Source organism: Hypanus sabinus, chromosome 30 (genome assembly GCF_030144855.1).
Source record: "Hypanus sabinus isolate sHypSab1 chromosome 30, sHypSab1.hap1, whole genome shotgun sequence".
NCBI classification, from domain to species: domain Eukaryota; kingdom Metazoa; phylum Chordata; class Chondrichthyes; order Myliobatiformes; family Dasyatidae; genus Hypanus; species Hypanus sabinus.
Window position 1 is genome coordinate 13,192,334 of NC_082735.1, and position 12,307 is coordinate 13,204,640.

General features: G+C 39.8%; 1 protein-coding gene across 7 annotated transcripts in view; it reads left to right on the plus strand.

Annotated features, from left to right (window-relative positions):
- The window catches only part of LOC132383416 (ephrin type-A receptor 7-like), a 693,221-nt gene that overhangs the window by 653,649 nt on the left and 27,265 nt on the right, over nt 1-12,307 (plus strand). For 3 of the 7 annotated variants that reach the window (XR_009508677.1, XM_059954340.1, XM_059954341.1), the window contains exons 13-15: nt 1,727-1,930; nt 11,076-11,225; nt 11,596-11,789. Coding sequence is in view for 6 of the 7 variants with exons in the window: in XM_059954340.1 (XP_059810323.1) it covers nt 1,727-1,930; nt 11,076-11,225; nt 11,596-11,789 (548 nt within the window). In the remaining variant the exon portion in view is untranslated. Of the gene's footprint in view, nt 1-1,185; nt 1,248-1,726; nt 1,931-3,772; nt 3,839-10,863; nt 10,925-11,075; nt 11,226-11,595; nt 11,790-12,307 lie in introns of those variants that run through there. The other 4 variants (XM_059954344.1, XM_059954343.1, XM_059954342.1 and 1 more) reach the window with 4 other exon arrangements.

Sequence of the window (12,307 nt, forward strand, 5' to 3'; positions counted from 1 at the left end):
TACCCTTTTGGCAAGCATTTTGTATCTCCCATTGCAATTTGTAGACCAGATCTTTACTACTGTTTGGGGGTCTGTATGTATCTCCCATCAGGGTCTTTTATCCTTGCAGTTGCTTAGCTCTGTCTACGAGTCAACACCTTCTGACCTTGTGGCATCTCTTTTCAATGATCTGATTTAATTTTTCTTATCAACAAAGTCATGCCACCCCCTTTGCCGACCTGCCTGCCCTTTTGATACAATATGTATCCTTGGACGTTAAGCTCCCAGCCATAATCTTCTTTCAGCTGCAAATTCAGTGATGCCTACAACATGCCAATCTGTGCTACAAGTTAATTTGGCTTATTCCCAATACAGCGATCATTTGAATATAAAACCTTCAGTCCTGTATTCACCCTTTCTGATTTTGTCCTCCTTTTACTTTGCAACTCATCCTGTTGGCTGCATTTTTGCCCTATCAGCATTCTCTGCTTGCTAGCAGTCCTACTGCACACTGCTTCTTTGAAACATCATCCTCAGTCCTATCACTCTGGTTTACAGAATCCTACAGAGTCTTAGTCTATTTGCTCTGGTGTTTAAACGGTTATTAAGGGGACCCATGGCATTATTTTAGAAAAGATGAGAGAACCCACAGCTGCCCTCACTCATACTTGCCTTTTAGTCAACACCTCTAACATTAGATTGACCGTGTATTCAATGCATTGATTTCCTTCCACATTTAGATTGCAGATATTGATGATGAGATTGTATTACTGGCTGTTGCAGGAAGGGGTGGGCTTCTTCTGGAACCACAGGGGCGTGCAGTGCACTTACTTTCTGCTGTCTGTGTGTGGGGGGCATCTAGCAATTTACACCAATGACAATGAAGGAAATATTTTAAATAAGTGTAGTGTCTGTGTTGAAGGTCAGCCTCTTGGGAAACTTTGCTCAGTTTAAAGACAATGTAGCAGTTACATATGGAAACAGTTCATGGGAAACAAAGTGTTGTAAAAGATTTGAAATATATTTTATTCTCCACTTTCTATAAATATGGCTATCCGCATTTTAGAAGGTAGTATTATCCTGGAATGCGCACACCTGCAACTTTACAAAGTATTCATCTATTCGGTTCAAAACATTGTCAAAGCTTCCCTCTCCATGGTCAAAAGGTAGAGATAGCCAATGAGATCTGCAATTATTCTCTTCCAGATGTACGCGATCCTTAGGCAAGACAATGACAATGTGGTGCACATGACCATCTCCTGAATAAGGTAGAATTCATAGATCTGAGGATCCATCTTGCTTAAATCTGTGCCAGTATACTTACAATCAAGATATCTACTTCAGCCTGTGAAGGTTAACATTTGGAAGTGCTTTTGATGTTCCAAATTTAATGTGACAGAGGGATGAAAGATTCTGCTTCGTATGTCCCATCTAATCTGTTGAGTGCATCCCACCTGAATTTCTGAGGCAGCTGCTCCTTAAATTTTTGGTTGTTGCTCAAGAAGTTTTGCTGCTTGTTTTATTCCGAAATTAGTTGTGAAAAAGTAATGTCAAACTACATTTGTTATTTTCCACCACATGTTCCACCACAACAACAACTCAATCCTTAGGTACTATCTCTGGCCAATTAGAAGACATGTAGAATATAATAGCAGAAAGAAAGCTGTGTCTACCATGTTCTGTCTACTCTTACTGATGTTCTTGTATAATGTTTGTGATATTGAGAAATTATGGATTATTCCCTCAGAAACACGAAGGCCAGTTCACAGTTATTCAGCTGATCGGGATGCTGTGTGGAATAGCTTCTGGCATGAAGTACCTCTCCGAGATGGGCTACATTCACAAAATGTTGGCAGCGCACAAAATCCTGGTCAACAGCAACCTGGTGTGTAAAGTGTCCGGCTTCAGACCAGCACACGAAGAGAAAGTGGACTCTGTGTTCACCACCATGGTGAGTAGAACCATAAACCAAACTGTAGGCTTGCACTTTGTAACAATGTGCACATTGTAACAAGTAATTTAATTGGCTCGCATTGAAATACAATCAGGATTAACTTCATAAGTGTATGAAAATTCCATGGTATTTATTTAATAGTAGGAAGTTCATGTCTGTTATCTTGCTGACAGTTCCTATTCCATATTCACACATTCTGCCTCTGTAAATGTTGCTATTAAGCAAAGTATATCAAGGTTAGGCAGTCATCTACCACCAGCACATTTTGTGGTCCCTCATCTCACTATCCCTCATCTTGCCTTCCATGTATCTGCTTCCTAGAGCCTATACCTCTTCATTTTTCCTTCTTCATCTCTTTCCTCTCTGTCGCTTTATCTCTTTCTTCCTCAACGCACTACCTCCTCCAATCTAGCTCATTCTTTACTTATTTTCTCCTCTCTTCCACATTCCTTATTCTTCCCATTCCTAGTGAGTAATGTGCCGTATTCAAGGAAATTCTGTTTCTTTTCACTTAATAAATAAATGGCATTGGCTTGTAAAAATAATGACATCTACTTTATGAGAATAAATGGAACAAGTTGAAACATCAGTATTTATGAATGCTTGTTACATGTACTTCTGATCTGTTGCTTCAGTCAATGACTCTGAATTCACTATAATAGTCAGTTCATATTAACTATATTGACTAGAAAATAATATATACCGTATGGTGCTGATTTATTCAAAACTAGGTCATTGGAAAGCATTAATTTTCAGAATGGAAAGCCATTACATCCATTATAAGCCTGAACTGGCCGTTCTAGAAATTCAACCAAACACTTGTGCTTTCAGAGAACTCTTACAGCATCATTTTTGTATCAGCAAAGCACGGGATGATAACAGTGGATTTCATTGACTTTATTATCCTCTGCCTAAGCAATACTGCCAGGAAAAACATGTCTTGTTGCTTCAAGAATAAACCATTGTTTTTCATTCTGAAACCAGCCATGTTTAAAGCCGGGGCTTTGAGGACTAGGTTGCAAAGTCTTCCAAGGAGATCCCTATTAACATATATAACTTAACTGCTTTTCCTGGAATTTGTCCTCACCCCTCCTCACGTGCTGACCACCACCATTATCTTCAGAACTATATCCTGGCCTCTGTTCACTACCAAACCCAACAGGCCACCCTCCCTGCTACTCTGGGTAATCTCTACCACACACCCTATCTCCTCACACACTTCAATCAGACATCTGACGGATAAGTGAGGGCCTGAGTTATATGGAGAGATTTGGCAGACTAGCATTTTCTTCCTTAGAAGTGGGAAACTAAGGAATATCATGCATAAAATCATGAAGGCATAAATAGAGTGAAGAAATTGCCCCTCAGGACCATTATAAATGTTTCCCCAAATGTTTCCCCCCCAGGGAAAGAGAATAAAAAAATAGAGTGCATAGGTTAATGGTGAGAGGGGAGGCATTTAAAAAAAGACCTGAGGTGCAACTTCTTCACACAGAAGGAGGTATACATATGGAACAAGCTGCTAGATGATGTGGTGGAGGCAGATATAATAACAACATTTAAAAGATGTTTGCATAAGTATATGGATAGAGAGCTACAGGGATATGAGCCAAACATGAGCAAGTGGGACTACCTTAGAAAGGGCTTCTAGGTCAGCATTGATGAGTTGGGCCAAAGAGCCTGTATCCATGCAGTATTTTCTCCAGCTCAGTGAATCCCCACATTTCAACCCAAGTCCTGGACTTGAATTTTGCTCCAGCTGCTTTGCAGACTGGACAAAAAGTGAACATTGCCTTTTCATTGGGCATCCTGAGACTAATAGTGTCCTGTGTTTTGCAGCAGCAAGCTCACAAGTGAAGCAGTCTTAACTGGACCACACAAAGACCCTCTAACTGCACCAAAGAGGTTGTACGACATTGTTGAAATTTAATCTCTATTCCAACCGAAGTGGTAGAATGTAGAAGGTGTATATGAGAACAATTTTTTTGACTATTTTCTAATTTTTAGTCATTTTATATCTGTGCACGGTACTGATGCACCAAAACAACAAGTTTCACATCATCTACAACAGTGAAAATAAACGAGCTTCTGACATGGGAAACAGATTCAGGATTTGCGTCACACATCTCGAAGCAGTGCTGATGATATTTTGCTGTTTGTAAATCCCACGGTTCCTTAAAGATTGAAAACATTTGCAAGTTTGGCCTTGAATATAATCAAAGAGATGGAGCATCTACGATCATCTGAGGCAGAAGCTATCAAAGATTTACGTGCCTTTGAGTAAAGAAATGTCTCCAACATGAATCCAAAATGAGTCAAATTTTTCACTTAAACCAGTGTCTTCTTGTTCTTATCTCCAGCAACAGGCAACAGATGCTCAATATCTCTTTGGTTAGTCCCTGTCAAAATCTTGCATATCTTAATGTCATGTAACTCAACCAAGCAGAGGCTAATCTTCCTCGACCTCTCCTCACAGAACAAATCACTCATCCCAGGAGACAATCCAATGAATGGACAGGGCAATGACTCCAAGGCTGCTCTATCCTTTTATGGGTGTGGAGATCCAAACCTCACACAGACGTGATCTCAGAAAAGTCACATACAATTATTACAAGACATTTGTTTTTGCTTCAACACGTTTGCAATGGATACCAGTGTATGATTAGCCTATCTACTTTGTATACCTGCAGGTTTAGTTTCTAACTAACTTAGCACACCAAGATCTCTCTTACATTAAATTCATTTGGTTCACCGCATTTAAATATATTTTCCTTTTGCATGTTTCATATACTTAATCTAGTCCTTGCAGCTTGTTTTTCACTCCATCTTGCTTTGTTCTATTCATAGACGTTAAATATTTTGGCTGAAATTAGCATGATGCTTTGGACTTCAGTTTAGAAACAGAAAACCTAAAGCACAATACAAGCTCTTTGGCACACAAAGTTGTGCCGAACATGTCCCTACCTTAGAAATTACTAGAATTCCCCATAGCCCTTTATTTTACTAAGCTCCATGTACCTATCTAAAAGTCTCTTAAAAGAACCTATTGTATCCGTCTCCACCACCATTGCCGGCAGCCCATTCCACGCACTCACCACTCTCTGAGTTAAAAACTTAACCCTGACATCACCTCTGTACCTACTCCCAAGCACCTTAAAACTGTGTCCTCTTGTGGCAACCATTTCAGCCCTGGGAAAAAGCCTCTGACTATTCACACAATCAATGCCTCTCATCATCTTATACACCTCTATCAGGTCACCTCTCATCCTCCGTTGCTCCAAGGAGAAAAGGCCGAGTTCACTCAACCTAGTTTCATAAGGCACACTCCCCACTCGAAGCAACATCCTTGTAAATCTCCTCTGCACTCTTTCTATGGCTTCTACTTCCTTCCTGTAGTGATGCGACCAGAGACTGAGCACAGTACTCCAAGTGGGGTCTATATAGCTGCAACATTACCTCTCGGCTCCTAAATTTAATTCCACAATTAATGAAGTCCAATACACCATGTGTCTTCTTAACCACAGAGTCAACCTGCACAGCTGCTTTGAGTGTCCTATGGACTCGAATCCCAAGATCCCTCTGATCCTCCACACTGCCAAGAGTCTTACCATTAATACTATATTCTGCCATCATATTTGAATCAGTTTGGTTGTTGCTATTTGCAATATACTAGTGGAAAAAGAAAAGGTCACTTGAAGACACTAAACACAAGAAATTCTGCAGATTCTGGAAATTCAAAGTAACATGCACAAAATGCTGGAGGAACTCAGCAGGTCAGTCAGGCAGCATCTATGGAAATTAATAAACAGATGACCCTTCTTCAGGACTGAGGAGGAAGGGGGAAGAGACCAGAATAAAAAGTTGGGCAAAGAGGAATGAGGAGAGTTAGAAGGTGATAGGTGAAGCAAGATGTGTGGGAAAAGTCAATGGCTGGAGAAAAAGGTATGTTACAGGAGAGAAGAGTGGACCATAGGAGAAAGGGAAGGGGGAGAGGACCCAGGGGGAAGTGATAGGCAGGTGAGAAGAGGTGAAAGGTCAGAATGGGGCAGTGGGGAATAGGGGAGAGCTACAGGGTCATATTTTCAGAGTGGAGGCTAAACAAATACAGAAGAACATAGAGAGCTCTAGTGTAGAAGGTGCCTCAACCCAAAAACAAATTATGATGTTAACATATTGTCATTTAGTCATGATAAAGAGTACAAACCCAAAACTAATACTGTTTAATCATTTCCATAGACACTGCCTGACCTGCTGAGTTCCTCCAGCATTTTGCCTGCATTGTACTGGTTTTCCAACATCTGCAGAATTTCTTACGTTAATGATGACATTAAGACAGGATCACCCCAAAGGCAGTGTAAGCCAAATCCTGTTATCCTCTCTTTGAAGAATTTGCATTAAACCTCTGATAGCAGCATATCACTTTAGCAGCCAGGAGATAGGAGGAACATGGATCGTATGACAAAGAGAAAAGTCATACTGAATCCTAGTCTAGCTCCTCGTGATGGATCGTGTATAAAATTGATAGGAAGCAGCGAGAATATCTGACCTAGGAAAGATGTGCAGGGGTATGATCAGTAGCTGGAGGAGCTAGTCACCCCTTGTTTTATTTTACCCAGTTTAGTTATATCTTGCCCGAATCATATTACTGTATCATTATTCTATGCTCCTTCAAGTGGATACCTAATCCAAGCTGTTAATCATAGCTTTGAATGTTTCAGTTAATTATTTCAGCCCTTTGAGAAAGAAGTTTGAAACTTCCATTACCTTCTTTATGCTTTCAATTTAACATTGTGCTCCCAGATTTTAGTTAACCTTAATTCTATTTTTGTATCGTGTTATTTACTGGTGTCAGAAACAGAGTCTCAGTTAGTTAGGTGGTCAGAGAGAACTGGTTACTTGGTAATTACTGACATGAACTGTGAAACTTGACCATAATGTGTGCAATATTTTATGAGTGCAAATGCAAGCATCTGAAAGATTAGGCAAGCGAGGGTACTGGAAAGATGGGCAACTTGGGTGAAGGGGATAAAGAAGTCTGTTTCAATATAATAAGAAGTCTAAATAAATTTGAATTGTCATTGTCCAGTAAACTACAGCCAAAGTGCGAGTAAATGAAATTAGTGCAGTTGGGTGCTTGTTGGGCAGAATAGATATGGTGAGCCAAAGGGCCAGTTTCCATCTTTGTGAGCCTGTATAACTCCAGTTGCTAAGAGTTACTCACAGTTCAGATTTCTAACTGGGTATAAATACGAACAGTGTGGTCAGAATAGGAAGGTGTTGCTGCTTTCTAATTAGCCTTTGGAAAGACAAGCACATGAAGTGGTAGGAGAGATAATTAATAGGGTGAAAATTGCTGGCTCTGCTTGAAGTGAACAGGCTGTAAGGTCTGGATGAGATGCTTCCAAAATTCCTGAGGGAGAGAGTGAGTGGCTGTCGCACAAGAAGTTGTCATAACTTTTTAACCTTCTCTAGACATCAGACGTGTGTAGAAAATGACAGAAGTAACACTTTGTTCAAAACGACAGAGTTAAGGACATGGCAGACAAACCGTAGACCAAGATCTGAAGAAGCTTTTAGAAATAATAATCAGGAAAGATAATAGTGGCCATTTTGAAACGTTCAGTTGATAAAGGAACTTCAGCATGATTTGTTGATGGTAAATGGACTTTAAGAAACTTGGTTGAATGTTTTTGATGAGGTAAGAAGGATGGTTGATGAAGAGGGTGCAGCAGGTCTTGCCAGCATGCATTTGTTGATAAATCCCAATGCTCAAGGCTTTTTAGCAAAATTGCAGCCAAAGTAATCAAAAAAAGAGTTGAAGCATAACAAGTGGTAGATGATATTTAACGTAGAGGTCAGTGATAGAACGTTCTTTGGAAAAAAAAAGAATAAGGGGAGGGAATATAGATTTTGTGGCCTAGTTCTGAAGGGCATGCACGAATAGTGGGATCTGGATACATAAGCGCTTAAGATGGCAGAGCACATTGTTAGTTTGGTTACAAGGTACATGGGATGCTGGAATGAGGAAAAAGTGGAAGTTATGTTTAACCCGTACAAAACATAGCTTAGGGAACATCAATACTTTTGCTTCCTGGTCTCGTTACCATCTCTTAGGAAAAATGTATAGATCCCATCGAGAGAACAAAAAAGATTTATCAGATTGATTCCAGGAATAAGGGGATTCATCAACAATGTTAGACTGGAGATGCTAAGCAAAGAGGTTGTTCCTCTATTCCTGAATTTTCTCCACTTCTTTCAATCTTTTTGGAATGATTTTCTTCCTGCTAAGCTTCTTAAATAGTTACCTACCTCATCAAATTCATAACCTTAAACAGCTCATTTAAGTCAAATTTCAGCTTTCTAAACTTAAGGAAATATGAACATCATTCAAATAAAGGAGAATTCAATTAAAATTGCTTTTTCAATTATGGCTTTTAGAGAGTTATGCCAACTATTGCTTGTTCTGTGGCTGAATTTGCAGATTTCATGGCTAATTACTTAATCCAGAAATGTTAATGGATCATTTGGTTGATGATTGACCACAAACTTTAATTGATGCCAACAAATTACATATCATTTGGTTTAAGGGCACTTGGTGATTGCACCCTGTTAATTGAGCAGTGTTTCTCCTTGATCTCTCATAAAGCCGAACGTTAAACCCAAAGCAGATTACCCAGAGGAGACATGCTTTGAGACTGTAGGTTATTCCTGTAAGGAGAGACATTTGTTGCTGGAAACTGTTCCTGTTTAAATTATATTCTAAAAGCAAGCAGTTCTGTCAAAGGATGTAATCAGAGCAACAGGAAATAAAGACTCAACATTATGCCAAGAATGTATAAGCTAGAAAGAGACTGCTCCATTTTTAAAAATAATGGTTCCAGCAACCAAATAACAACTGTTCCCATAACTTGTGAATTGTTGACCAACTCCTCTGAAGTATCTCGTTCGTTCGTTATGTGCCATTTCATATGACATGGGTAATCATGGTCTTTTCCTTGTTCCTAGCAAATTCTTCTAGGCAAAGGCTTTACAAGACCGATGACTCCCGCCATTATCGATACTCTTCAGAGTTTGGTCTGCATGACGTCAATGGTCATATAACATGGATTTGTAATATGCACCAGCTGCTCATATGACTATCCACCACCTGCTCTCATGGCTTCACATGACCCTGATTGGGGGTGGTGGGGGGGGGGGGTAAAGGCAGATACTAAACCTTGGCCAAGTGTAACCTGCAGTCCAGCAAAGGGAAGAAGCACTTTACACCTCCTCTGGTAAAGGCATATCTCCACCCTTCAAACAAGTAATGTTGATATCCTTTTCAAATTCAACTTTGTTGTGCTTGTGAAAATTTTGGTTCCAGCTTTTAAAGAATATTGCTTTGAAAACAGATTAATCATGGAACGTTGCTCAAGATGTAGGTAGCCATAAATAAAACACAAGCATTGGCATTTATTTTCAAAGCAAAAAAAAGCAAAATAGGTTAGTTATGCTAAATCTGCATTGATTCTTGGTTAGAATACATAGAGTATTGCAAGCAGTTTTGCTCACCCTAACATAAAACATAGAGGCAAAGGAAAACAAACAGTGAACGACACCAGGATTGAGAGGGCATTCCAATTAGGAAAGAATGAATAGATGTAGAATAAAAAGGTTAAGGGATGAGAGAACAGAGGGCTTTTAAACTATGGAATCTGTTGACAGTGAATACAAAGTGAGTGATTCTATTTGTGGAGGAGAAGGCATCAAGATAAAACAGCCACGCAGAAATCGAACAGGGAATTGAAAGGAGATTTTCTTACCCAAAAAAAGTGGAACTTGTGACTTTAAGGGGAGGATGGACAAGTATATGAGGGAGAAAGAGGGTTGTGTTGATAGATTTAGATGAGAAAAAATGGGAAAAGGCTTAAGTAGGACATTAACATATTTTCTGTGCCAGACATACGACACAATGAGAAAAGTATCTTGTGAAGTAGAACTTCTTTTGTCTTAGTAACAATACAAAAATATATTTACCTTGAAGGCTCCCTGGCACTACATTGATGGAAATGTCTGTTGAGGAAAGTATAAAGAAAATGAGCTATATCCTTTAGAATCTGAAGATTAAGAGGAGATCTATTGCAATGTTTAAACATTCTTAAGGATTTGACAGGATAGCAGATGCTTCCACTACTAGCAGGGTCTAGAACAAGGAATATAATCCAAGATTTGGTTCTTGATCACTAAGCATTTGGCAGGAAAGTGGAGCTCTTGCCCTTTTTAAGATGTAAAGTGACACTGAGGCAAACCTGCCGCCTCCTCAACCTCCTGTTCCTCTTGTGCCCTTGTTGCATTGTTTTTTATCTGTTTTTTCATCAGTTCCATGAAGAGACAAGCATTGGTACATGTTTTCTCAGAACAATTTATAAAGTATATAAAAGTAAAGGAGTAAACAAACTATTTCTTCTCCTGAAGGTAGTTCTTCCTGACTAATTCCCACTACTCACATTCTCATTGTTTTTTTTTGTAAAACACCTACAGGGGTTGCTCTGAATCTCAGGTACAGAAGGAAGCTGAGGAGTCCTCTCAAAGCCACTTTGAATTTCTGTTAGATCTTGGCCATCGTAAATTTTAACTCCAACACCCTTTCTTTATCTCTCATCCCTGAATGCTCTTCATTTAACAAACTCAGTTTTGGTTTCAGAGCGTTCAATTAACTCTAGGATGTATTCCATATCTTTACCATACCATGTGATCAATCACCTCCTGACATCATTCAAAAACCTTAAGCCCCAATCTTTAGGTAAACCCGCTTGTTGTATTAACCCCTTTAACCATCTAAACCCTTCAGTGAGATCATCGTTTGATCTTCTATTTCTGGAGAATGCAAGCCTAGTCTTTACAATCTTTTTAGTCACGGTGTTGTTCTGTTGAATTTCTATCGCTCCCAGATCAATATATGCGTCCAAGAGAGTGGTGCTCGGAACTGACTGCAACACTCATCCTCCCCAGGTAAAATAAGTTAAGAACCTCTCTCAATGAGCTCAAGCACTTTCAAGTTTCCTCTGCGTCCAAATTAGGAAACGTTTGAGTGCAGGATCTGCTATTCACCAGATGTTGGAGATTTCAATGGCTTAGAATCTGGCAACTCTTTCCGAAACAGGGTGGGAAGACGTTAGTCCTATGGGGAGCTCCAGAAGCTATCCAATACCACAGATACAGCCCAGCAAGCGATGTGTGGAGCTTTGGGATTGTTATGTGGGAGGTGATGTCCTATGGAGAACGACCTTACTGGGACATGTCCAATCAAGATGTGAGTTTGATGTTTTAATTGTAAATATTCAATTCAGGCATGTATCCAACAAAAAGTGTGATGAGAATTTTTTAAACTCAATGATAGAACATAATATTTCAACATTCATGGATCTGCTGGCTATCTTTAAATATTTCTTGCATAATCTAATTTTCCATTGCCATCTTCCAAAATATTTATGATCCATAATTGACTATTAACATTACTAAATATACAAGTGTATGATATTTTGGTCTGGAGTCTTGTAACATTACAGCAGCATCAAAATTGTGGAATTATTGTAGATTTGACACAGGTTAAACTTGTTAAATGACAGCTTGTAAAGTTTTACAGCTCTTGGGTGCTCACTCTTGCCGTATTGCCTTTGTAGGTGATCAAAGCAGTGGAGGAAGGGTTCCGCCTCTCTGCGCCAATGAACTGCCCATCTCGGCTGCACCAGCTCATGCTGGAGTGTTGGCAGAAGGATCGCAATGACAGGCCCAAATTTGCACAGATCGTCAGCATCCTAAACAAGATGGGGCGCAATCCTGACACCCTGAAAAACATCCCAAATGGCTGCGTCAGGTAAATGCCAACTAGAGCCTTGGGATTTTCTACTGAGTTTCTAGTCTACCACTCAATCAAACCAAGGATAGTTTTCCTGTTGATTCACTGTGTTTTGCCTTGGGCTGGAGATTGTAGAACTCCATGTGGAAATTGTTGAACTACATTCAGAGATTGCCATTAATGTCCTATTGTGAGTCCCTAATCAGGGTGGTACGGTGGTTAGCACAACCCTTTACATTTCAGGTAACCAGAGTTCAATTCCCGCCACTGCCTCAAAGGAGCTTGTACTTTCTCTCCGTCTCTACATGGACTTATTCTGGGTCCTCCCACAGGGTCAGTTGATAGGTTAATTGGTCACTGTAAATTCTCCCATGATTAGGCTAGGGTTAAATCAAGGGCTGCTGGGCAGTGTAGCTCAACGGGCTGGAATGGTCTCCTCCATGCTGTATCTCAATAAATAAATTTACCCATTACCTTCAGTTTAACAGCATCTAACTTGGCACTTGCAAGTGTGCAAATGAGAAAATCTGCTGGTG